The sequence below is a fragment of the Xiphophorus couchianus genome, chromosome 19, assembly GCF_001444195.1.
Source record: "Xiphophorus couchianus chromosome 19, X_couchianus-1.0, whole genome shotgun sequence".
Taxonomy (NCBI): Eukaryota; Metazoa; Chordata; class Actinopteri; order Cyprinodontiformes; family Poeciliidae; genus Xiphophorus; species Xiphophorus couchianus.
In genome coordinates this window covers 5,266,743-5,292,730 of record NC_040246.1, presented here as the reverse complement: position 1 = coordinate 5,292,730, position 25,988 = coordinate 5,266,743, and the positions used below count along the sequence as shown (strand labels likewise).

The 25,988-nt window shown below is 39.2% G+C and overlaps 1 protein-coding gene across 2 annotated transcripts in view; it reads left to right on the top strand.

Moving 5' to 3' along the window:
* The window catches only part of mta1 (metastasis associated 1), a 43,525-nt gene extending 19,293 nt beyond the window's left edge, over nucleotides 1-24,232 (top strand). Inside the window, exons 4-18 of one of the 2 annotated variants that reach the window (XM_028000172.1) lie at nucleotides 6,343-6,469; nucleotides 8,114-8,177; nucleotides 9,146-9,263; nucleotides 10,419-10,521; nucleotides 12,212-12,311; nucleotides 12,449-12,637; nucleotides 14,181-14,255; nucleotides 14,394-14,452; nucleotides 15,787-15,923; nucleotides 16,181-16,332; nucleotides 17,402-17,591; nucleotides 17,700-17,789; nucleotides 18,836-18,991; nucleotides 20,920-21,069; nucleotides 22,284-24,232. In XM_028000172.1, the coding sequence (XP_027855973.1) occupies nucleotides 6,343-6,469; nucleotides 8,114-8,177; nucleotides 9,146-9,263; nucleotides 10,419-10,521; nucleotides 12,212-12,311; nucleotides 12,449-12,637; nucleotides 14,181-14,255; nucleotides 14,394-14,452; nucleotides 15,787-15,923; nucleotides 16,181-16,332; nucleotides 17,402-17,591; nucleotides 17,700-17,789; nucleotides 18,836-18,991; nucleotides 20,920-21,029 (1,670 nt within the window). In that variant the 3' untranslated portion in view covers nucleotides 21,030-21,069; nucleotides 22,284-24,232. Of the gene's footprint in view, nucleotides 1-6,342; nucleotides 6,470-8,113; nucleotides 8,178-9,145; nucleotides 9,264-10,418; nucleotides 10,522-12,211; nucleotides 12,312-12,448; nucleotides 12,638-14,180; nucleotides 14,256-14,393; nucleotides 14,453-15,786; nucleotides 15,924-16,180; nucleotides 16,333-17,401; nucleotides 17,592-17,699; nucleotides 17,790-18,835; nucleotides 18,992-20,919; nucleotides 21,070-22,280 lie in introns of both variants that reach the window. The other variant, XM_028000171.1, reaches the window with a different exon arrangement.
* The last annotated feature ends 1,756 nt before the right edge of the window (nucleotides 24,233-25,988 follow it).

Below are 25,988 nucleotides of genomic sequence, written 5' to 3'. Positions count from 1 at the left end.
AAACGCATGAATTTGCCATGACTCAACCTTAGTTTTTTTGTTTTTGTTTTTTTCAAACTTTTTTAAGCAAAGTGCACAAACTCTTAATAGGTGCAATGGTAAAGCTAATGCAACCAATATAAAGAGTCGTCCTGTTTTCCAGCTGTGCTGGTTTTGTTGTTCTTTGGAATCTGCTGTGGATTGGGGGGAAAAATCACAATGCACTAGAGTGAGGAAAAGGTTAAGTATTGAAAAGGTTTTTTCTGGAAGTTATCTTTTACGTAGCAAATGGAGAACTGTGCAGGTAAGTCTTTCACTTCTTTTTGACCTACAGTGGCATTTTGATTGTATTTTACAAGCTTGTATTTTTTTTTTGTCATGACTTTGAACTTTTGACTTGGTGACATGTTTAGTCTGAGATGGAGTATGTTTGTATTTCTCAACTTCCTGAGCCACCCCATGGCTTGTAGCAGCACATTTGTATCCAGTCAACAATTGGCTACTATTAGAGATGCACTAATCAGGATTTTGTGGCTGATTTATCATCTGTGTTTTTGTAAAGCTTCAAACTGCAAATTCTGATTTTAGCCGATCCTGTTTAAAAGCTATGCTGTGTGCATGGGAGAGAGCTACCACTGTAGGGTTATACCGTTTAAAAACAAATGCACTATTATATGCAAGGTGCATCCTTAAGAAGTCTTAAATTCATGCATCTAAAATGAAGATTTAAAATGTCTTAAATTCAAGTAATTTGGCCTTAAATATGTTAAACACAAGTCATAAATTTTGATCTGACATGACTATTTAATCATATTTCTCGCAGAACTTTTATGTCAGGCAAAAGTGACTAGATGGTTGAGGCTACCGGTAAGTCACTGCTGACATACCCTGGCTAGCTTGTTTTTATTTATTTATTTAGTTTTTGCATCCATTATGAATAAGAGCACATTTATTGCCAGTTCAGACCATTTAACCCCCCCCCCCATTAAATTCATAATGGTCTTAAAAAGTCTTGAATTTGAAACTGGCAAAAACTCTGCTAGGAAGCAGTCATTTCAAACGGGTTCATTAACAGTTAGGGCAACTAGCATGGTCAGCTTTGCTAACTGTAGACATAAATCTCTGTGTGTATTCTGTATTAAATAATGTACACCCTAAGTTTTCCAAAAGACTAACATTTCCAGTTCATCATGTTCAATGACAGAGAATGAAAGCTTCAAGGAAGACAAAGAGCTACTTTAATGGATCTAGTTTCTCCTTCCTGTTAGCAACTGAAGTCAGCTCTGAGTCTCTTCTCCATTGAAGGGCAGACGGCACATTTCTCTGCCTGTAAAAGTTTGGTATGAAACATTAAAAGTTGTAAAAGCATCAAAAGACAAATGATCGAAAAGGACGACACTCTTAAAATTATAGTTCTCTGGAGCAGCCTAAATGAATTGTGCCTCTTTAGGGAATGATTTTTAGCTTATAACTTTTTATGCTTCCTTTGGATGTGTTTAAACATGTCAACAATACGGAAGATTGGCTAACTGTCTTGATGACTTCCACTCTGAAGAGTGTTTTCAGTTAGCATGACCTGAAAACTTAGATAGGCAAATAAAAATATAACATTTTTAAATTTTCAGACTGTTCACGCATGCCTAAAATCAACAGATTACTATTGCTAAACTTTTCTTTCTCTGATGTTATTATTATTAGTATTAGTAGTAGTATTTAGTACCAATAATAATGAAGAATGGCAAGTCTTCACTGCACATCTGCTGTTGGCGCATTGAGTATAGGAAGTTTATTAAGGTAGTAAAGATCCATTGTGCTCTCCTCACATAAACATCTCACCCTCAGGCCCACTCTCTTCTCTTCCTCACCTTCCTCTTCCACCTCTCAGGCCAGTAAGGCGACCCATTCATCTATAATTGATAATTGGCTGGGACAGGTGAGACGGAGAGGCAATTTGTGGAGAGTGTGGTGTGGGTACATTGTGAAGTTGGGTTGCCACTCAAGGACTCGCACTGAGGCGCCAGCTGGAAGGTCCAAACAACCGATGGACCACTTGATAATCCTTGCTTGTGTGTAGGGGTGTGTGTGTTTGTGTATGAAGTCAGTGATACGTACATGAGAAAAGCGTGGAAGTTCTTCCTTCGTGAAGAAGACTCTGGCAGCTCGCTTCACTATCAGACTTTACAAAGGAAGTCAGAGGAAGCCCAAAAGATGCAAGACTTGTTTAGATAGGAGACTTTATTTTCTATCTGTTCAACCAAGCTGCTACACTCAAGAGAGTTAGACATCAACAGATAACAGGAAGCTGATTGTGTTACAGCAAAGTTGCTCCGTTTTATACTTTGTAATTTTTGTGCAACATGGATTTGGAAATGCTGGCACTGTTTTTGGAAAACTCTAAAGTAGCTTTAGGATCTGTAACTCTACAGGGAATACATGCTTAATACTTATTACATTCAGCACACTATTATAGTCTTGAAAGTTACACCAGTGATCGCTTTCTTATATTTGAAGTAATTGTGAAATCTTATTCTGTGGAGCTGTGTTACACCAACTGTTCTCTTATACACGGTGGTATTAAAGGCTTCTTAAGGGTCCTGTAAGAAGCAAATAAACAACTCGCAAATTTAACACAATATTAAATCAAAATGCATATAATGGTTTTTATTTTCACTGATAACTCTTTCATAAGAGAATTGCACTCATTGTTTCCCCTTTATAACTGGAGGTTGTTTCTTCGAAACCATAATTTTATTCTGTGAAGACACTTTCCAATTCGCTCTCAAAGATAATTTTCTAGAAACAAAATTTGTGTCGGAGCTTTACAAGCACAAAAAATTGGAAACTAGCTACAAAACGTAATCGGTGCAGCTTACGGTATTTTTTGTTGATTTTAAAAATGTCTCTACTACACATTTTCATTGCTTTATCTTTCCAAGGGTTGCAGCTGGTTAAGTGATTGTCTCATTCTGTGCACTGAATGAGATCCAAGGTTTGCATTCGTGGGGAATGATTGTTGCATATTGTGCGTCTTCTCTCATTTTTGTTTGAAATGGGTCCGTTGTGTTCAGAAGAGAAGACGTCTCGCAGAGTAGAATCTGAACTTTACTTATTTATAGGATTTTCCTCAGGTTGTTTGATTCAACTTGCCTGTCTGGGATTGATGCAGCTCAGTTTATATTCCCTTTGCTTTAGCTGTTTGGGGATAAATGGAGAATTAAAAGAGCAATTGTCTTTGTCTCCGTTTGAAATTTGTCCCCATATATTTGTATTATCTGCCTATTATTTATACCAGTATCCACTGCATTGTATTACATAGTTCTTTAAACAGGGTGTGTATAGCTAGATTAGATTTCACTTTTATTGTTCTTAAACAGCCCTCTGATTAATTTGGGTATATTTAATAATTGCTGCTAAAGATATGGATAACCCCTTTGTTTCATTTGTGATAAATTGCAATATGTGTTAACTGATATAGTACTGTAGAAATGCTCAGTTTTAGAGCCAAACAGCAGGAAGAGAATTCAGTTATTTTGGCCTTTTTTAATCTGTCTTTAAAAAAGAAAACTGCCAGCCTGATGATAGATGGAAGGAGGGAAGGGAAGGAGCTCTAATTGTTGTTCCAATGCATTCTGGGAATTGTAGTTCTTACTCCTTTCTGTTCTGAAGAGGTCAGATTATTTTCAGTACATTTGAAAGAAGAGGCAAATTTGTAAGACAATCCAGACATGGCTTCCAGTCCATGAGCTTTCTTTATGGTACGGAGCTGTATGGATGATTGGTCTTAAAGGGGAAACATTTTTCCCATAACACATATGTTAGAAAGTGATACAGATACAGACGTTAATGCCTATATATTTACTACACAACTCGGTCAGAAGCAAACGTCAGATTTGGGTTAACTCATGATCTTGATGACCATAGATCTAACAAAACCTGTCCAGGTTTAGGTTTTACATGGGCAGGCGGGGGGAATATAGAAATTTAAGCTTGGAAAGCTGGAATATTGAAATCGTAAATTTGTTGGAGCTTTAACTGAACTTCCTGTAATTAGGCTTGGATGTTTCCTGTGTGCTTCATGATTCAGCACCACAAGGAAGTAGAAGAAGAAGAAGAAGGAGCCGGGCCCATGCAGAGTGTATCCATCTGAGTGAGCTGAGCTGCTCTTCCTGGGCATTGATGGTGTGTCTGCTGGGTGCTGAGTGCTGGGCAAAGAGAGTGAGGGAGTGAAGAAGCACTTATTGATTTTTGCCACACATCTTTTCTCCTGAAAATCCCTTGATTGCTTTTGTTCTGCTCCCAGCCTCTCTCTCTTCGTCTCTCTCTCTCTCTTAGCCTCGCTTCCTCTAATGAAACTCCAAATGAATTGGAGCACGTACTGACTGCTCCAGCGCTCTTCGTTTCACTTCTCTTATCTCTTAGGCCTTCCCTCTCTCCCATATAATGGCAGTCTCTCGTTGTCTTCATTTCTCACTGTTTTTATGCCCCTTTTGTCTTTGATGCTTTTGTTATTCTTACCACTCCTTACCATGATTTTTTTTTTAATCTGTTATTCAGTTAATTTCTTTCCTGGTGGTGCCTATCTCCAGAGGTCATTGAGCGAGAGGTTGCCAGTCCATCACAGAAACACACAAACTAATACCTAAGGGCGTGAGGCACCAATTAATTCAATAGGAAGCCAGAGTACCTGGAGTGAACCCTCATATGCACTGGGAAAATATGCAAACTCCATGCACAAAGCCCCCACACCAGGATTCAAATGATGGAAATATTCAAACTTGCTGCCAATGCCAATAAGACAAAGTACATTCTTCCTTGTAAATGTTTATACATAAAGCGTTTTTGCAAAACAGGAAGACGAGGCTGTATTGATCCGGGCACTCTGATTGTTTAGTGTTCATCAGAGAGACAGTCTGGGGGAAGAAACTGTCCCCAAGGCGGCTGGTTTTTGCAAGTGACACTGAAGATTTAAGTCCAGATGGTTTGTGTCCAGGATGGCTGGGATCTGCAGAGATGTTAGCTTAACCTTCTCCTGACCGTAGACCTGTACACGTCTTGTTTTGTGGATGAGCTAAACCACACAGTGATGGACGAACACAGGACAGACCGAATAATTGTTGTGTAGAAAATGACCAGAAGGCTGGAAAGATTGTACTTCTCGAGTTTCTACAAGAAGTCCAGCCAGGAAGAGGGGTGGGGGATTTTGGGGTTTGTGTGTGAGAGATGAGGATGTGGTTTCTCAACATTAAACACAAAATTCTACTTTTAATGACTACTGCAGTTTCACGCTTGGTTGGTTTGGGGTCCAAAATTGCAAACTTTGCTACATTTTCAGCTGGTGCAGGTCGCTTTTACATTGTGCTGTGTCAAATGAAGAAAACGCTTTGAAAAACCAGTTTCCCCGTTCACCTGTGGTGGCGCAAAAACCTGAAAAGAAGACGTGAGCACAACATCCTCCTTCGTAGAATACGAACAAAAATGGAGTAGCGTCAGATTTTAGCGGTTGCAGGATTTCTCTTTTGTCTTCAGTGAAAAACCAATGAGCCATTTTTTCCATTAGACTAGAGCATTTGTTTAGGTTGTATTTACCCAGAATGCACAGCTGTAGGTCGTTTTCTGCTTTTCTGCTTCCATCCACGTAATGCATTCGAACAGCGCTGAAGTTTACTTTAGCCGAACTGAAACTGAGGTTTGTAGGCGGAGCAGAGTTCGCTTGTTCAGTTCACATCAGCGGTCGATTCACACCTCCCCAAACGAACCGGAGATTCAAACTCTTAATCTGAACTGATCATGGCTGGTGTGAATGCACTTTTTTTTGTTAATCCCTTCATGACAATCATCCCTATTTCATAACAGAGCACCTTTTTGCTGTTTGAACCTCCTGTCAACGTGAGTCAGAGCTGCACAGGAAGCTTTTATAATTTCCTCTGCTCACATCAAAGATTGTTTTTGCTATTTCTTTAAACCCCAATGCAATCCTTCTGAGCTTATTACTTTTGTGATCAACATGTAAGACATAAAACGGCAGCTGTATACCTCAGCCAATATAAAGGAGGCAGAATTATACGTGAACTTGTTTCTTTTTGCTTTTTCTTGTATGCCAAGTCAGTCAGATTCCCATAAAACATGTCTGAGGTGTGTGAACACAGCTCGTGTCTCTGGGGGGTTCATTGTTCTGGCTCATCAAGTGCGCGTCCCCGTGTTTTAGGTCCTCTTGCCATGCACCCGAGACAGTGTACCGACAGCTGCCGAAAGATTTTCCGTTCCTGCTGTTTTTCCCAAAGGGGCCCATTGTTCCACCTCATCTGATGTGTGTATATTTGACCTTTGTTCCCTGTTGTTGTTGGGTTTTTTTTTGTACTCTAGGGGAGTTGGAGGAGGAGATGGAGAATTCAGAGATGGCCGATCTCCCCGAGAAGCAGAAGCACCAGCTCAGACACAGAGAGCTTTTCCTGTCGCGCCAGCTGGAGTCCCTACCAGCAACACACATCAGGTAGTCCACCAGCAGGCCTCACTAGCTATACTGCACCTTTGCTTTTGTTTTGTTTCAACTTTTTTTTCCCTTTATTTGAGACAAAATACAAACTTAGAATATATCAAACGAAGAAAAACATTGTAATATTATATTTTTGAGCATAGCAATGTAATAACTGATTAACCCAGAGGTATCAGTCAATTTTCAACCATCTGAAGTCATTAAGGACAAAAATTCCCATTCCCTGGAATAGTGCTGTGAAAACTTTGCAGGTTGAAACTAAGTTGTGACTTTTTTCTCAAAAATGAAACTCTTAAGATTATACAAATTATATTTTGCAAGCACTGGAAAAATTAAAAATTGGGGCTTTTAATGGGAGTTTTTTTTCTCAGAAAAATTTATTAACATCACGTTCTCAATCTGACATTTGAAGGTATAAAACCCTGATTGATGTTTAATATATAATTATGATCAGGATTGAAGTTTATCAAAAAAACTTGCCCTAAAAAAGTAGTTGAAAAAGATGTGACTTGAAGTAATATTTTAATCCGAAGCTTCACAAATCAAGTCAAAATTTTGAATCCTTTTTTTTTTTGCATAACGTTTTTTTAAAAAATAGATAACAGTGGCATAAAGTAATAAAGCTGAGATTTAAAAGGTTAAAATTTTCTGAATGTTTGAGACAATTGTCAAAAGAAAAGTAAAAAGAAAACTGAAATGTTTCTTTATAGCATTTTCTGGAAGGGGACGCGTTTGTCCTTTGAGTCAAGATGATTGAACATTTATCTTCTAATGGACTGCTATAGAAATACCAAAACAAAAAAAATGGCTTGTTGATGAGGAAAAAAGTGTTGAAAAAGACAAAAATGCTCATAAAGACGCCTGAGGGTTAAGGGGTGCTGTGCTTTATTAAAAAATCGTGTCTAAATGAAGCTCTGATGTCATGGGCAAACCGAGCACTAAATGCCAACCGAAGCCAGTTTCTAGACATAACCCTACTGTTACTCATCAGTAAGCTCCATTCATTACCACATTATAACTTGACATTTCTTTGTCAAAGCTGGAAGGTTAAAGGTTAAAGAAGAGTCCTGAAAGGTTAAAGCCAAGACTGATTAAGACTTCCTGATTTACACGGGTGTGCAGATTTTTTCACAGGTTGTCTGAGTTTGTCACCCTCCCAAATTAGATATAGGGGTATTAATAATTTTCTGTGAAATCATATAAATTTAGAAAGTAGCAATTAGCGAAGCCAAACGGACACTATCGCTGACTGACCTCCGCACCATGAGTCATCTGATTTGGAACAAAGTTATAAATGTGCACTTTTATTTTTTAGCCTCACTTTAAACAAGTTTAAATGATCCTGGTTTTTGTTTATATGTAACAGAATAAAAATTGCTGAATGGAGATAGACAAACACAATTTGAAACTTTGCATTTTCTCCCTTTCCTCTTCGCAATTATGCATTACTTTGTGTTGGTCTGTACTTGAAATGAGATGCGTTGAACTTTGGGGTTTTAACGTGATTAAATGCTACGTTTTAAGGATATGAATGCTTTTGCAAGAAACTGACAATGTGTCTTCTGGCCTTTCCTCCAATTTCTCTTTCATCTCATGCATCTCGCTACTTTGATTTTCCTCCCCGTCCTCGCCCGACTCCAGAGGGAAGTGCTGCGTGACGCTGCTGAATGAAACCGAAGCCCTGAAGTCCTACTTGGACAGAGAGGTATGTATGTGTGCATTCCTGCGCAGAAAGCATGCAGGCATTCTTGCAGGCTTCTCACCAGAGCTTGTTTTTTTGTTTTTTTCCATCTTTGATTATGGCTGGTTTCAGTTTTTAATCGCCTGCAGCAATACGTAATGGTGCCTGACAGTTGCTTTCCATTTCAGCTTTTTTCTTTCATTTTTTGGTTTATTTCAAGAAGAAAACTTTGTACAGTTTTAGAATCTCTTCATCACCTCAACTCTAACTGCCGCTTTAACATTTCATAATTTTCGAACAACTTTCCAACAAATTCAAACAAATGCTTTAGTCTTGCTGTCCTTCTGATTTTGCTTTTTTTTGCAACAATAAACCCAATTAATGACATTCAATTCAGATAAATGCATAGTTTCTTTTACCATTTTCCTGCGGCTTCTGCGTTGGCAGTGAATGTTTCCTGTGGCTTTAAACAACTAACATTCCAAAAAACGTTTCTGCCGCACAGAGCACGAATATGTTGCTATAACTAGCTCATGTTAATGGCATCCATCGATATTGTGAGTGAAAATCCTTGCACACGTGAGGGAAAAATTATGGAAGGACTGAAATTTATACAGTATGAGATCTATACACACAACCTCGTAATTCTGAGGAACGGGCTTTTGTGCCTCTGGCCGTGAAGCTACGGTATGCATCCAGCCCCAGGTGCAGATGCCCAGCGGCATCATGGGATTTAAATATGTGATTAGGTGTGTTAGATTTGCGGGCTTGTATGAGGTTGTGTGGGTCTGAGTCTTACGAGTTTAAAGATTCCTGTTTCCAGATGAATTATTCAGCATGTTGACCCAGAATGTTCTGTTCACACACAGTAATGAGGAGACGAGAGACTAGCAGCGAGGAAGCCGCGCACACACACAGTCAGATAACGGCACACTCTCAGGCCCGGTTGCCCGTCTTCTGCTCTGAACTTTCCTCCCGCCTGTAATTCCCAGGATGCCTTCTTCTACTCGCTGGTGTACGACCCTCAGCAGAAGACCCTGCTAGCGGATAAAGGGGAGATCCGCATCGGGAACAAATTCCAGGCTGACATCACCGACCTCCTGAATGAAGGTAGTTTAATCTGGCCTGTTTAAATAAACATTGGATTCAAAGAGAAGGAGGTTTTTCTTTTCTTCAGGGAATATTTTCTTGTTTTTTTTAAACCACTGAATATTGATGCGGTGCATCTGAACGGTAGTCCAATAACTAACTGCTTTCATGTCAGAACATGATCCTGAACACTGAAGTCCCAGCGCTATCCGATAGTTTTTCAGCTAGCAAAAGTTTATTCACCTCTCGAACTTTTTCACACTTTGTCACAATAGAATGCGTTCAATCTCTGTTATGAGATTGTCCATCACAAAGTCGGCTAGTTGTTGAATAAATGTAAAGGTAGACTAAATACAAATGCATGCCACACTTTTCAGATTTTAATGTGTAAAAAAAAAAAAAAACATAAACTATACATCAAATTCACTATTGCTTTGTTTTGGTCGAACAGTTATCAGATTTCTTTATATAGCACGTTTCCAACAACTAAAGCTGCAAAAACTCAAAAGACCAAACATTGGACAGAAGATCTAGCCAGTAAGGCTGTTAAACTAAGAAAAACAGCTAGAAAAGAAAAAGGACATAATAAATCATCCAATGATCAGCTCCAATCAGTGATTGGCTGATCAATAACTGGAAATTCAGCTTATTTTTCATCCTAATTCATTAATTGCATCAAAACAAAACGCTTTTACTATTTTCACTCTATAAACTCGCCACCTAACACGTGTGCAGACTTAAGCTTTTGCTTATGTAATTGTTTAATTACAATTTTTCAGATTTCTAACCTACTACTTCAATATACAAACCTGCAGCAGATTTACCCTCCTTGTTTAGACAAAAAAAAAAGGTTTTGGTCAAAATCTGCATCTGCCAAGAAAAGCGTCCATAACTTTTACTTTCACAGAAAATGAATCATAACCACAGCCTTAATTTTATTCAAAAATTACAACGTACCATAGTAAAATAATATTTTTGTCTCAATACTGTAAGAAAATGTAAATGTTTGTGGACACATTATATGTTTTGCCAAAACCTTTTATTCTTAGCAAGTAGAAAAAGCAGAAGCTGCAAACCAAGCATAGTTGGATTCAATAAAAACTTTAACAGGTAGATGAGTTGTTTTTTTTCTTCCTTAAATCAAATTATGTTTACTGTGTGTGTTGGTAAATTCAGATGAAGAGGACGGCAGAGACCTGGCAAAGCTAGAAGAGAAGATCTGGGATCCCAACAGCTCACTAACAGAGAAACAGATCGACCAGTTTTTAGTCGTAGCTCGGTAAGTAAACAATGAAAAAAATAATCACAAGAAAGCTGTTTAGATAGGAACACTAATTATGCTAACAGTGGGCAGGTTGTTTTCAAAATTTCCCAGGTTTGAATTAACGTGAAAACCAAAAATGGTTTAAATGTTTCGGTTCCATCAGAAATTATGTGTAGTACATATGGAAAGTTAAGGTGAGAAGAGCTACTACAGAATTAAGATTTTGTATGTATATAATCATAATTTTATACTGAATGCGCTATCAGTAAGGCCATGTTAATATGCCGCATAAATAGCGGCATTACTAAATTTTTATTTTAATAGAAACAAAAATAACATAAAGTGCTTCTCATACGTTCAAAACAGATGTGCAGAACAACCACTAGTGTGGATAAAGTTAAATAATTGGGTCAAAATTTGCTGCTTTGACATAAAAAATAATAAATAATAAACCTAGAAGTGGTACAAAAATATATTTTTATTAAATTTAAAAGTGCAATAATGTTAAAACTAAATAAGTAACATGTTGGGAGGAATAAATATTTTCATGTATCTAAATTTGATTAATAATGTACGCATTGTTTCCAGAGTGCTTTCATCTTTGTTTGCGGAAATCCGTAACACCTCTGCTCCTTTATCTTCCTGTGTGCAGAAATGAGCATAATCAACAAACAAATTGGATAAAAGAAATGCGCCAAAAAGAACAAAACAAAAAAAAACACATAAAGGGAAATGGCAATAAGAATAAGCACTCACAGAAAAACTCCAAAATAAAATATTTCTCTTTGAAAAGACCGTCTGTACATAAAATAAGTTTGTACAAGAAAGAAACATGAAGCCTCCAGTCTCATCAGATATTGTCCCTTAAATGTGATTCCACATTGGGAAGTGTTGTACTTGTGATATTGCGTTGTTACCAATCTGTTAGGAGCTGTGCTTGTTGTGCAGTCTGACGGTCGCTGACAGAAAGGACCCGTCATACTTTTGGAGGCGGTGCCACTGTTTTGCTGGAATAAAGTCCTGTATTAAACCAATAAACAAACATTCCCTCTAACTATCCATATGACTTATTACAAACATTGGACATGCCAAAACTGACCTGAAGAGCATCAGAATTTTATTTTATTGATTAAAATGGAAAATGTTTAGGAGCCCTTTAATAGTCAGAAAGTATCCTTGTTCAGTATTAGGGCTGAAACGATTAATCACATTATTCGTGATGAATTATTTGTTGAAATAACCATCAACTAACTTAATAATTGATTAATCGTTAATTTGAGATTATGAGTAAGTAAGTATAATATAGTAAGTATAAGTAATTAAGCCAAAATCTAAAAAATGTATATGTACATTTTGCAGTTAAGAAGAAAACCCATTTGTCTGTAAATATTTTACCCAAAACTCCTCAAGAGGCAGTTTTAGCTTCACCTGGGTCAATTTCACTAAAAAAGAGCTATATTATTGCATTTCAGGCAATAAAATGTATTTTTTATTATTTAAAAAAAAAAGGAATGTAATTGTTTATTTACACATTTTAATGTATTTCTAATATTGTAGAATAAAGGCTTAAATAGTTAAATGAAAAAATCTGAATGTGCCCAATTTTTTTTAATCCGATTATTCGTCAGAATAATAGCCAGTAGCCTCAATAATCGCCAATTGCAGCACAGTTTTGCGTCTTGCTGAAGCCGTCTTTGTCCCACAGGTCGGTCGGTACGTTCGCCAGAGCGTTGGACTGCAGCAGTTCTGTCCGGCAGCCGAGCCTCCACATGAGCGCCGCCGCCGCCTCCAGGGACATCACACTGGTGAGACACGTGGAAGCGGGTTCGGGGGTTCAGCTCCACATCGTGCCGCTGCTTAAAGCGTGCAACCTCGTCTGCGCAGCTGTTGATATGCTAGCGATAGCTTAGCGTTTTAACTCTGCACGGCGGTTCCCTTCCAGTTCCACGCCATGGACACGCTCCACACCAACGGCTACGACATGACCCGGGCCATCGCGGCGCTGGTGCCTCAGGGTGGGCCCGTCCTCTGCAGGGATGAGATGGAGGAGTGGAGCGCCTCCGAGGCCAACCTGTTCGAGGAAGCGCTGGAGAAATACGGCAAAGACTTCACAGACATCCAGCAGGATTTTGTAAGTGACGAAACCAAAAAGTAGCGCCTTCACAGAATCGCTTGCTTTTCTTTTTTTTCTAGCTTCTTTTGTTCTCCTAAAGTAAAAAGACTGGAGTTGATCGTTCAGCACAGTCATGCCATTGGTCTCATATTTATCATCATCATGTTTTGTTTTTGTTTACTTTTAATGATGCGTTTTTCAAAAAATAATTTATTAAAAATAAGAATGGGTTGCATTAGTTTAGCAAATGTGCTGCAAATATTCTTCAGCCAACCTGCATAAATTCAAACTTGTTCACCCAGTTTTTGTTTTCAGCATTCATTAGAGCAGCAACTAATTATTATTTTAGCACTCAGTTAATCTATCAATTTTTCAAACCAGTCAATTAATCAAATAAAAAAAATTGCATATTCTACAGATTTTTCATTTAACTACTACTTGCACCTTTTTAAAAACAACAATATTAGAAATACATCAAAAGTTGCAAATAAAAAACAAAGAAATTCTTCTTATAAATTTGAAAAAACCCCCAACATGTTTGTTGCCTAAGAACATGTTGCTGGAATGCGCTACAATGTGCAATTGTGGCGCATTGATCATTTGTTGCAAAAGTTGCATCTGTAGCTAAAAAATACTTCTTAGCTTTCTTAGCTGTTTCTGCTTAACTTAATAGAAGCATTTTTTAGATTAACTGAGTGTAATTTGTTAGCAAAATGGGCTAGCAAAACATCCTTTGTATAGTTCTGACTATACAAAGAATAGTAAAAAACTATTCTTTTGACTGTTTTTGTTGCTGAAAGTATATTCTTTCAGCAAGTGCCCTTTTTTTTAGAGTTAATGATTAATTGATTACTAAATTAGTTGACAATTATTTCAATAGTTGATTTATCCCTAACGTTCATTGAATAAAGCTATGTTGTATGATCGAAACAAAGCTAAACTGCAGGACACAACTTGTCTGTCAGATATGTAGTGTATTTCTACCTGCTGCCCTACAGGGGATCTTTGCAGATTTATTTAATGTTTTATTGATTATTTATGAACTGGACCGTTTTTTTTTTTGTTTTCTTTTTGGAAAGCAGCCTGTTCATCCTGTGTGTGGTGATCACACAGATCCATTTGAAAACCAGGTTGAGTTCTTCCTCCCAGCTGAGGAGCTGGGAGGAAGATGCTGCAGCTCCTCATTTTCTGATTAGGCTTCAGCCTGAGAAGATTGAGCCGTTTCTAATCCTCAGTTAGCTGTCACCGTGAGCGTTACTCCGCCACCTGGTGGCCAGCGTCTCTCAGTGCTACTCATTCTTGTTTCCAGTTTAGCTTTTTTTTTTTTTTTTTTCTTTTTCTTTTTTTTGAACAGCAGCATGGGTGGGGCTGCAATTTCCTACAGCTTTGTTTTAAACTTTGAGATCTGGAATCAGCTTCAGCTGAACCAGAGAATAAATCTTCAGGTTTTCCTGTCAGAGGGAAAATGTTCCACAACAACAACTCTGTGGCAAATTGGATTTTATTTAAACAATCAGCTAGATCATATGACCATGTCCATCATCCTTTTCTTGTTTCTCAGCTGCCCTGGAAGTCGCTGACAAGCATAATTGAGTATTACTACATGTGGAAGACTACAGATAGATACGTCCAGCAGGTACATTGTCCTTACATGGTTGTCCTTACTTTAAGCTCGGTACCATTGATGTTTGGTCGCAGGAAGACGAGGAGCTGAATAGATCTAATCCTGTTGTTCTTCCTCTCTCCTCCTCCTCCTCACCTGTTCCTGCTCCAGAAGCGATTAAAAGCAGCCGAGGCCGAGAGCAAACTCAAGCAGGTCTACATCCCCAACTAGTGAGTGCTTTCTCTTCAGATACTAAGACTTTTGCGCGTTTCAGTTCAAAGCAAGAAAGCAACACAGGTTGCTAAGCTAAAAAAGCTGAAGTTGCAGCCACAAAAGGTTTTTCTTTTTTTTTTTTTTTGGTGATAAACAAAAGCAATTGTGAAGTGATTGTAGCCCGCTCTTGTATTTGGCTCCCTTTCCTGTGGATGCCATTAAATAAAATGAGAAGTCACCTAATAGGTAAATGAGGCGCCCATCTTTGTGGGGGTGTGTGTGTGTGTGTGTATATCTGTGTGCGGGCGTGTGTGTGTGTAATCTCAGTATAAATCCAGCTCAGAGAAAACACTGGGATAGAAGGGGCATCATGAAGACCAAGAAACACTGAAGATAGGTCAGAGATAAAGTTGTAAAGAAGTTTAAAGGAAGATTAGGTTATAAAATATGCCAAGTTTCAAAAATCTAACATAACTCTGTTCTATTCACAATTTTTAAATATGAATATGGCAGAACTGAAAACTACGGATGCACAATATTGTCTGAAAACCTTAAGATCTGGACCACTGAACTTTGTCACTGCCCTTTAGAAAAAGTCCTTACAACAGGCCAAATATTTTGTTTTGGTCTATCATAAACTTTAGTTTGTGTCTGAACCTGAACATGCCTCATTCAGCTGCTTCCTACATTTTGGAGGATAGAGTGTGTCTGAGAAGCTTCCAGATAGAGAAGGTCCCATCGTCAGAGGCCTTCTTTAAGAGGTTAACACACAGAGAGGAAGTATCCACTTTCAGAATCGCTCTACGCGTAACGTTGCAGTTTGATCTACATTTGCTCCATGCTTTCAGAGATGGACTCGTTGGTCTCATCGCTAAGAGTCAATTTGAGAGTCTGTAGGGAGTTTGAAGAACTAAAAGGGAGTAAAACAAAGTGTGGAGTGGTCCATCGTGTCTTTTTTTTTTTTTTTTTTAATTGGATCTTATTAAGGTAACTGTATTATTTATATAGAATTCAAATCAACAGTAGTTGTTAAATGATGGGAATAAAGACAAATGAGGGCTTAATAAAACAAAGACTAGGAAAGAAACGCTGCAACTGATGTGAGCCAGAAAAACAACAACAAAAAGCATTCCAGCAAACTGTGTGTGTGAAAGTCTTGTGGTTATGCAAGAGAAAACCTTAAAGGAAGTCATTTCTTCCCTTCCAGTAATTAAACTTTAATATTTGTCAGATTTTGGTCATCACATTCTTATTTATCTATTCCCCCCCACTGGTCTGTACCTGCGTTCATGTTTTAAGACGGTCTGTTGTTCTCATGTCTGACTCCGTCTCTGTTCGCCTGAACTTCCAGCAACAAGCCAAACCCCAACCAGCTGAGTAACAGCGTAAAGCCAGCGCTTCTAAACGGAGCAGCGGGCTCAAATGTCCCAGGACCGCTGGGCTCAGGGCAGACCCCGGGGCTGGGCAGAGCCTGTGAAAGCTGCTATAGTAAGTTTTCCAACTTAGCACATTTAAAAAAAAATTTTTTTTTACTACTATAATATAGATAATTTAAGAAAATACAGACTCCCTCTCTTCCCTGTGCATCTCATTAGATGATTATGATGGAGGTAAACAGCAAATCCCATCATGACATCTCCTATCAGCTGACAAAGAAAGTGAAAGTCTGTGCTCTGTCAGGCTGATGTTGTTGTGGTGTGTGTGTGTGTGTGTGTGTGCGTGCGCGTGGGTGTGTGTGTGTATAGCCAGTAGCTCCTACCAGTGGTACTCGTGGGGACCTCCCAACATGCAGTGTCGCCTGTGCGCTTCATGCTGGACCTACTGGAAGAAGTACGGCGGCCTGAAGATGCCCACAAGGCTGGACGGCGAGAGGCCAGGGCCCAACCGCAACACCTTGGTAACGGCTGCATTCCTGGACCGTTAATCAGAGGAAATCCTCCTGACTCAGTCAATCTAGCTGCATCTCAGACAATGGCTGGTTATTTTCCAAATTCCGTTTAGTTTTTTTCCCCCCCAAACTCTCCTTTATCTGTTCTTGTTTCCTCAATTCCACTTTGTCCATTCGACCGAATTTATTAAGTCAAAAAGTGTCGTTATGGAATGAGAAAGTCCAGAAAGAGATCCGCATATACAGCTTTTCAGGCTTCACTAATAACAAATTAATGCTGTGGTTCAATAGAAAATTGAAATGACTTTACAAGATGGTTAAAAGCATTTTGCTGTCAGTTTTTAAAGAACTCAAACTTTATTTTCAAATGAAAGAAACTCGTGTTATTTTTGTTATTTACGGTTGAAACCAGACATTTTCATCTCGGAGACGTTTTTTCCCCTCGCTGTCTGAAGTTAAATCAGACTAAACCTTTCTTGTTTTATGTTAGTTATAATTACCAAAATAATTTCCATTTGCTAAATGCCAGAACACGTAGCGGAAAGTGTAACTTTACTTGAAAACTTCTTGAATTTTACAGTGGGGAAAAGTGGACAGACTCCGTCTGTGTTCATGTTTTTGATGTTGCTCTTTGCTATCCGTGGTCGTCACATGTACACCTGCGCCTTCAGTAGAGCATGTACTGACAAAACCGATAAAGAAGTTGCCAGCCCTGATTCTTGCATTAAGCTTCAACCTTTTTGGCTTTTATTTGGTTTGCTTTTACTTAGAGGAAGTTGGTGTCTCAGTGCGTTTTGCCCGCTGCTGGTACGGTAGCTGCAGCGGCCAAAATAAAACAGAAACTATCAGGGTTTGTTAAATTCTCCACTCCCGTCTGTATTTTCAAAATAATAGCGGGGCAACGGGGCCTCTACTCGCAGCAGTAAAGTACCCATCTGAGTCCAGGTGAAACAAATTTACCTCAAAGCCATCTTGGCACTTTAGAGTCATTTGCTTTCAGGGTAAAATAATGCGAGATACGAGTCCTGCCTTATCCTTGGTGAGGATCCTCTGACCGATCCGACGTTTGTTGTTCCAGAGTCCTCACGGCCTTCCTCTGCGGCACAGCGGCAGCCCCAAGTTTGCCGTCAAGACCCGGCAGGCGTTTTTCCTGCAGACCACCGGCGCGACGCGGCTGGCGCGCCGCCTGTGCGAGGACATCATCCGACCGCGCTACCTGGCCCGGCACCCCTACCTCCCCGTCAACACAGCAGCCATCAAAGCAGAGTGTAGGAGGCTTTGTGTTCCCAACAGCCAAACTTTGGCCACATTCAAATGTTTTTTTTGTTGTTGTTTGTTTGGTCATTGATGAGTGTTGTTTCGCTGACTGACTTCAGGTGCTCTGAGGTTACCGGATCGGCCAAAAAAGCCATCAGAGCTCAAACCAGTGGAGCGGAAACCTCTGGAGTCTGTGGTTCGGTACTTGGGTAAGACGCCGGCTGTCAAGTTTGTCATGTTTCAGCTTATCTGTTGAGCATGAGAAGATTTTTATTCTTAAAAAAGAAGCTTGGGAAAGTCTGGAAATATCTGGGATGTTATTTCAATCCAGGAAAAGTCTAGACTAAGAAAATACGAATGCTTCCAGACTTTATTCCCTGGCCGGTTGTCTTTTCTTCCTCCCTGCCTCATCTTTCCATTTTATCCTTTTCCTTCCTTCCTTCCTTCCTTCCTTCCTTCCTTCCTTCCTTCCTTCCTTCCTTCCTTCCTTCCTTCCTTCCTTCCTTCCTTCCTTCCTTCCTTCTTTCCTTCCTTCCTTCCTTCCTTCCTTCCTTCCTTCCTTCCTTCCTTCCTTCCTTCCTTCCTTCCTTCCTTCCTTCCTTCCTTCCTTCCTTCCTTCCTTCCTTCCTTCCTTCCTTCCTTCCTTTCTTCCTTCCTTCCTTCCTTCCTTCCTTCTCTCCTCTCCTCTTTCTTTATTGAGCCCTTGCTTCCTCTTATCCTTCCCTCTCTGCTAACTTTCTTTACCCCGTTGTTCTTGTGCCTTTTTTATTGTCTTTCTTTTCTTACTTCTTTCCTTCCTTCTTCACTCCCTTATTTATGCCCTTTTGCCCTTTGGATTGTCCTTTCTTTCTTCTGCCCCTTCTTCTTTTCTTTCCCATGTCCTTCCTTTTTCCTCTGACATAATTCCCATCTTTACTTCTTGTGTCCGACCCGATTTGTTTCTCGTGTCCTTCCATTCTTCCTTGTTTCCTTCCTCGATCGTGCTCTTCCTTTGTCACTCCATTACTTGTGCCCTTTTGTCTTTCTTTCTTTGCTTTTTGCGTCCTACTGCGTTTGTTTGTTCCGCTGTTTATTCCTGTTTCTCTTTTGAATGCGTCTGTTGTGCATGAGTCGTTTTTGTTCAAAATTTCTCAAATCCAGAGAGAAATTGAGTATTTATTTATTTATTTTTCCTTTTACGATGTTTATCCGTTTGAAAGTAAAGCTTCTGGCGTCTTCTTCTCTGCCTGACCTGTTTTCTGCTCGCTGTGTTCAGAAGCACATCCCCGTCCGTCCAAGCCCAACCCGCCAACCCGTGGCGGATCCATCTCAACAGGCAGCTTGACGCCCATAAAGTCCTCCCCCATCCTCAACAACGGCTCGCCCACCATCCTGGGCAAGCGCAGCTACGAGCAGCACAACGGCCTGGATGGTGGGTTTCTCAGATTCAGGACATTCTACCTTTAGCTAAACTACAACAACCAGAATGACACCTTTGTGTAACTGTGGCGACCTCTATTCTCTCACTCTCTCTGCCAAAAGTTTGAGTTCAGCTCGGAGATCAACACACGTTAGATATTTGGTTCCTTTTTTTGAAGCCGCGTACTCCAGTTAGCGATTAATCAATTACTAAACTAATTGGCGATTATTTCAACTAATTGATTAACCACAATTAATCAATCAGTTGTTTCAGCCCTGCACCACACTTCGGAGATATTTTTCTTTGCACAAGGTTTTTAAAAAAAAAAAAAAAAAAAATCTTTCTTCCACTTCAAAATCCCGATCTGTTGTGTTTATTCAGCACATAAAGCGCCAAATTAAATGCACCCGCAAAACCTCCAAGGGGTATGAATACTTTTTCAAGGCCACCTGACTCCAAAATCGAGATTCTGCGAGGAGCCGCTGTGGTCCTGTGTGATGCGAGGAGTCGTGTTAGCGTGACACTGACGGATCGGGAGTACGCCAGAGAGAGGAGGTAGAGCCGGAGATCCGATCAGCCGCGCTGCTTTAGCTGTAGGCTGTAGTGCGTGTTGTCATGGTAACGAGGCAAGGAAGCCTCTCCGAGCGTTTCCTGAGGGAGACGATTCAACCGGCCTCCGAGCCCTCGTCAGAACCACGCTTGGTCCATGTGCTAACATTTATTTAAATCACTAGTTAATGGAGCTGCAGTCGTTTCAAATCCAACATGTCGAGGTCGTTGTTATAAGATAAGCAGGGGGCTAATGGCAGGTTGTTCATGAAGCGTATTTTCTGCGGCTTCTGGGTCGTGTCTATAATTATTTAAACTTCCTCTAAATGTGTTGCAGTTAAAAGTGGCCGTGGTAAATATTGCATCAGCGTGTAAAATCACTGGAGATGCAGCGGTCAGAGCCCGGTCCGTTTGAAAGCAACGTTTTCATCAGGAGCTGCTGGAGGATCTGAACCCGAACAGAGAAAATGGAAATTAAAAAAACATTAAATGCGCTGAGATCGGCCTCGATAAACGTGGAGCTAAACAAGCAAGAGGTTCTTATTTGTAGCGTCCAGATAGATGAACACATTTAGTGGACACGAAAAGACGAAACTCTGATGCAGGTGATTTGTTATTTTTAACATAAATACTCAACCATGCAGGCAGGAGAGGTTGAAAACTAATAAAGGGAATAATGACTAAAATAGCACTTGATTGTAATTTAGAATGTGTTTATTTTTTTAAAATGTTTGTTTTTTGTAATTTATTGTTATAAGAATGACTGCTAGTTATCAACTAATCTGTGAAATTAGCTGAGATTGAGTTTTCTTACTTTTTAAAAAAAATTTTTTTTAAACACTCTATTTATTGCAATGTTGAAAACTAATTTCTTGTTAAGAGGATTTTTTACCAGACAGTTGATGCGAAAGTTAAATTAAGTATCAGCCCTAATGTCTGTCTACATCCCTTTGTTCCACTCTGTGATTTTTGCCTGAGAAATATGAAAACTGTGAAATTTCTCACAAAGAATATCTAGGAAGGCTTTTTTTTTTTAAAAAAAAACTGTGATTTCTCACTTCATGCATCCTGAAAATCCGTAAAACCATTGATCTGTTATCCTTAAACATGGCTTCTCTGATAAACGTCCTCTGCATCCATTTTACAAATTAAAACGAGAGAAAGATCCACAATATAGTCAAATCGGAAAAACTGAATATCGATAATGTTCGTTAATTTTTTTTTTTTTTTTTACTGCTGTTATCATGTGAAATTAGTTGCTTTTGAAGCCAGCAGGGGGCAGGTGAAAGTTAGCTTCTTTTTTTTCCTCCCACTGTAGAATTGGCAGATTGAATCGGTGTGTGTGTTTTGATATCTGCTGCATCAACTCTCCCGCTCCGCTCCATTTGCAGGCACCAAGTCCAAAGCCCTTACTCCACAGTGGGACATTATGGCCAAACGCGTTAGCGATGTGGGACGGCCCTCGGCGTCCCTGCAGGACGAGATTCACGAAGTGGACTGAACTCTCCGTGGGAACAATCTCTGCTGCAAACAGCAGTGAGGTGAGACTTTGGCTTCTGCTGCTGGACCGCTTTGAACACCAGGGGCTCGGATGATTTATTCAGCAGGTTGTCTGCTTGTTGGTGGTGTTACCAATGTTGGCTTGAGAGGTGAAAACCAAGCTGAAATTGAACACCTTTGCAGGCAACAACAAAAAAAGTCTTTAATCTTTAAAAGGTTAGAACAGAAACTATATATGTTCTTCACACCAAGTTTTTGTTCATGGTTGTGACATAAAGCTAATGAAACCCCCAAATTCTGTTTCTCAGAAAACCTGAATATATCATAAGGCTGATATTTTTTTTCTTTTAAAGAATTACCACATTATTTTCTACATCATCACTGGGAATACAACAGACTTGACAGCAGGCTGTCCAGAGTGCTGTATGCAAACTTATTTATGGAATGTTAAGTGGAAGGAAAAATTGTGGTGCACATTAGCACAGTAATTCATGAAAAAGTAGCCCCACCAAGAAGCTGTAAGCCCTAATCATCTAAATTAACTCAAATATACATCTATAATTCTTCTGGTTTAGTTTATTTGCTAAACATTTGCTCACTAAGGCTAAAATTCATGTGCTGTTGTAATAAAATTTTAACATTAAACCCCACGATTTTTAATTGACAATATTAAAGAATTAAAGAAACAAGTAAAAAAGTATTAAAACTGTCACTAATCTACAAGTTACCAGTTTTTAGTATTTTTAATGATTCAGTGGGAGGAGGGACAAGACCATCAAAGATGAGTGAAATATCTAAGAATTTAATCCTGTTTTTCCTGTGAGAAACGGTATTTATTTCTCCCAAATAAAGCTTGTTTCTAATCTTTCTGTAGTTTATCTTATCATGCAGTAATTCATATGTGACACAATTATGGCATTCATCTGTGAATCCTGGGTAGTGAAAATATTTGCGTCTACAATTCAACAAATTCAAATAAACTTTGAAAGTTTAAAACCTTGGGATCCAAAAGTAAACTGAATGAAATATTACACTCAGATATTTATAGCCAGGTCGGACCAGCCCCCTGCTACTGTAACATCTGGTTTAGTTTCACGTTTTGTATTTAATTACCAATGATATTCAAAAACTTCCAGCTGCACTTTTCTTCCCTCTGTGACAACCTGAGGTTGGCGATGCTTCTGCTGCCCCCATGTGGCCAAAGATATTTAATTGCATCTTTTTTTTTTCTTCTCTTTTCTTCTTTCTCCAGCAGGGGGGAGAAAGGAAACGGAGAAGGCTTTCCTAACAGACCATAAGTGTGGGCAGCTGGACAGCATTGGTCACTTTTCTTTCAGTTTGTGTCTCTTTGCTGCTGGAGGCCAGGCGACCGCTTCGGCAGAGGTCTCCATCAGAAGACGAGCCTGACTGTACAGGACTGTGTTTATTACTTACATTACTTGTTATTACTGTCTTTGTAATTATTGTTTTTGTTTGTTTGTTTGTATTTTTTTTTTTTTTTTTTTTTTACCAACTATAACTCGGTTTGTTTGTCGATCAAACGATGGAGACTTGTAAAGTTTCATGAGAAGTGCTTGAGGAGCCCCTGTGGAGAAGGAACGTTAACATAAGCCACTCGCATCTTTTGTTGTTTGTTTTTTTTTTTCTTCTTTTTAAACAAGATCAAGTCGGAAAAGAGACGCACTTTTCTTTTTGTTTCAGCGACGTGAGTTCAACTTGTCTTCTGCGTCGCTTAGGCCGGCGCCGCTCTGCAGCCAGAGGAGGGTTAACTTATTGAGAAGGACTTGATGTTTTTTTTTCTACCTTTTTCATCAATTGGCAGCATCTCTTCGCTTCGTGATGTAATTAAAAACAATAGATTTATTTTTTTTTCCTTTCCCCTCTTCTTGTTTTGGTGTCTATCCACAGAGGTGAGGTGTTAAAACACACATCGACTGTTGCCGCTTCGGGCCACTGTCGGGGTGTGTGTGTGTGTGTGTGTGTGTTCATATATTTTTTTTTTCTCCTCTACTCCACACCGGGTATGCAAGCAGGGTATATGCAAATTTACAGCAACTCTTCATTCCTAATGGCTTTATATGTTGTCGGTATTGGAGCGGATTTAAAGCTCGAGCTGTTCTTTGTTTTGTAAGCAAACACCTGAAATGAACTAAAAAGCAAAAGGAATGCAGTTTGCTTTCATGTCCAATCTCTTGTCGGTGTGTTTATTTTTTGTACATTTGTTGAAAAGTTTGTGAGCAAAGTTGGCTTTTCCCAAAAAAAAGAAAAAAAAGATGTAATTTTACCATCCGTCCATAACACACGTTTACAAATCAACCAACCAATCATCTAAAACAACCAGATTGTAAATAAGTATCTTCTTCAAACAACGCTCTGACTGTAGTTCATTTGAATCCTCGTAGTTCATTGAACCTAAGAACTATTTAGAGGGCTGTCCAAACTTTTTTTGTCGCTCGGCCCAAACAGCCGACCCCAAAGTATCGACGGGCAACAACAACATTGTGAGAGCTGACATTTTTACCTGTTTAACAATAAACTAAACACACAAAGAAACCAAGTATTTACGTCTTAGAGGAAAAGTCTAAACATGGAGATCTGCGGCTCATTGGGAGGTGTAGTTCTTTTGCAGTCAGAAAGCCGTGGGTTCGATTCTGACCTCCTGCCAAATGTCGGTGTTCTAAAAGTTTTCTATTTTCAAATTTTTTATTTCTTTTTCTGCGGGGGGGGGGAGATATACTCAAACAAGAGATATGGGTCACTTCTAACAAAAAGAGGCTTTTTGTGCCACATTTCTTAAATGTTTTCTTCTACATAAATCTCTGTATTTGTGTAGTTCTGCTTACTTTGAAATTAAAATTACTGCAAAAAAATGTCAAGATACATACTCTGTGTTGCATCTAACATTTTTTTTTTTTCTTAAAGAAGAAGAAATTAATTTGTCTGCAACTTTTTTTCGAGAGGCCTGGCGTCACTAAAGTTTTCGGCATAAAATATTTTTTTTAAAAGGTGGCAGACGACACCTGGGCTGCATCTTTAGACTCCGCCCTCAAACCCCACAGCTTAGAGTTGCAGCGTCTGGCGTATCCTTGGACTTGTTTTTCACACTTTTCCCAATCACAAACACCAAGTAGGGCATGTGAATATGACTAGGACACATGGTTTTCAAATATTTTTTTATAAATAAAAAATCCTTAAATTGTGGCATTTATTTGTGTTTATCTCATTTACTCTGTCAGGAATCCAGTGTAACCAGTCGCCATGTAAATGACTAGAGTCCACTTGTGTGTAGTGGGAATTCAGCTGTTCTGTGAACGGCTGAGGGGAGCGTTGGGTAAATTAACAGCATCATGAAGACCAGGGAAGACGGCGGAGAGGTTGGAGATAAAGTTCTGGAGAAGTTTAGACCAGAGGTAGGTTATTAAAGTCTAACCCCAAACTTTGAACATTTCACAGATTGCTCTGCTTTTCTTTTTTTTTTCTTTTATACGCTTCGTCTGGCAGTGTAGCATTCAGAGCCTGAGTAACAAGAAGAAGTCCAACAGATTTACTTTCACAAGTGGAGCATTGCAGCTTTTACTACTTTGCAGAGAGAGAGAAAGTAAAGGCAACTGTTGCTGGGTAGTGTGACCTGATCACCAAGCCAATGAGAAAGATGCATCAGCTGCGAAACCACATACACGTAAACGCACATCTGCAATGGATATTACAAACATTTGCATATTGAACATAAAGGTAACAGGACTACATTTAGATGAAATATTTTCCACAAATAATAAAACTGGTAGATTCTTTTAATACTTAATTGCATGAAACAGCCCAAACATATCATGTTAAAAATACACATATTTTTTTGAATAATAGAACTAAAATTGACAGTCTTTCCAAAACCCACAAACAACCATTTTCAAACTCTAAATGAAGAAAATAAATACAAATGCATGTCACAATTTCGGGACACTATTGGTCAGAAGTGCTTATTTTATATTCCACCCATTATACAATTATGAGATACTTTGTGTTAGCCATATAAAATGCAGGTTGTGGCTGTGACAAAGGATTTGTGAAAAGAGTTTAAGGTTTTGCAAGAACTTTGGACAGGCAGTGCAAGTATGATGGCTTCAACTTTAATGTAGTCTCAAATCTGCAATTTAACCAAATGATCACAGGAAGCCCATAAGAATACATGTTACTTAATTCACAAGGCAAGTGTGAAGTTCTAACAAATACTTATTTCCAGAGAAGCAATGTAATTTTTCTTTTTTTTTTAATGTTTTCTTTTGACTACTTAAATAATGGATCTTTTTCTCATCAGTAAGTACGGATTAGCTGCAGCCTGTTCTGCAACATTTGGATTCGGCCTTAAATCATCTTCAGTTGGATACGTTCTCCCTCGTCGTCTCCAACTTCTCCTGTGCTGGTTGCTTTTTCTCCCCAAACACATACTTCTCCTCTGTGACCCTCCCGAATATTTCTCCGTTGAGTCATCTCAGGCGGCTCTATCTGCGATGGTTCCTCGTGCGTTTGTTGCCCTTTTAAGCTTTCAGAAAGTGAACTTTGCGACGAGGAAGGCGCATCTCTTATCGACTCGCTTCTTGGCTCAGGGACGAATGTTTTGGCCTTGTTTCTGAATCCGATCTGATCCCTGGTCCGATGATGTTTCTGTGCTGGAGGAGCTCGATATTTGTGGTAGCTGCAGGAGACGACTGGTGCTCACCGTGGAGACGTGATCCGTTCCAGTCCACTCGTATGCATGACCGGATCAATTCTGACGGCCAACGTAATGATTTTCAGAAAGCTTTTATTTTGACTAACTGTCTGCAGTTATGCACCCGAGCTTCTAGACTACATCACTACCGAGTATATTTTTAATAAGTGGAGGACTGCTTAGAAAAGATGTCAAGGTTCCAGCCACATCCTGCATTATATTATTTTATCGTAAGTGGACACGATTTATTTGATC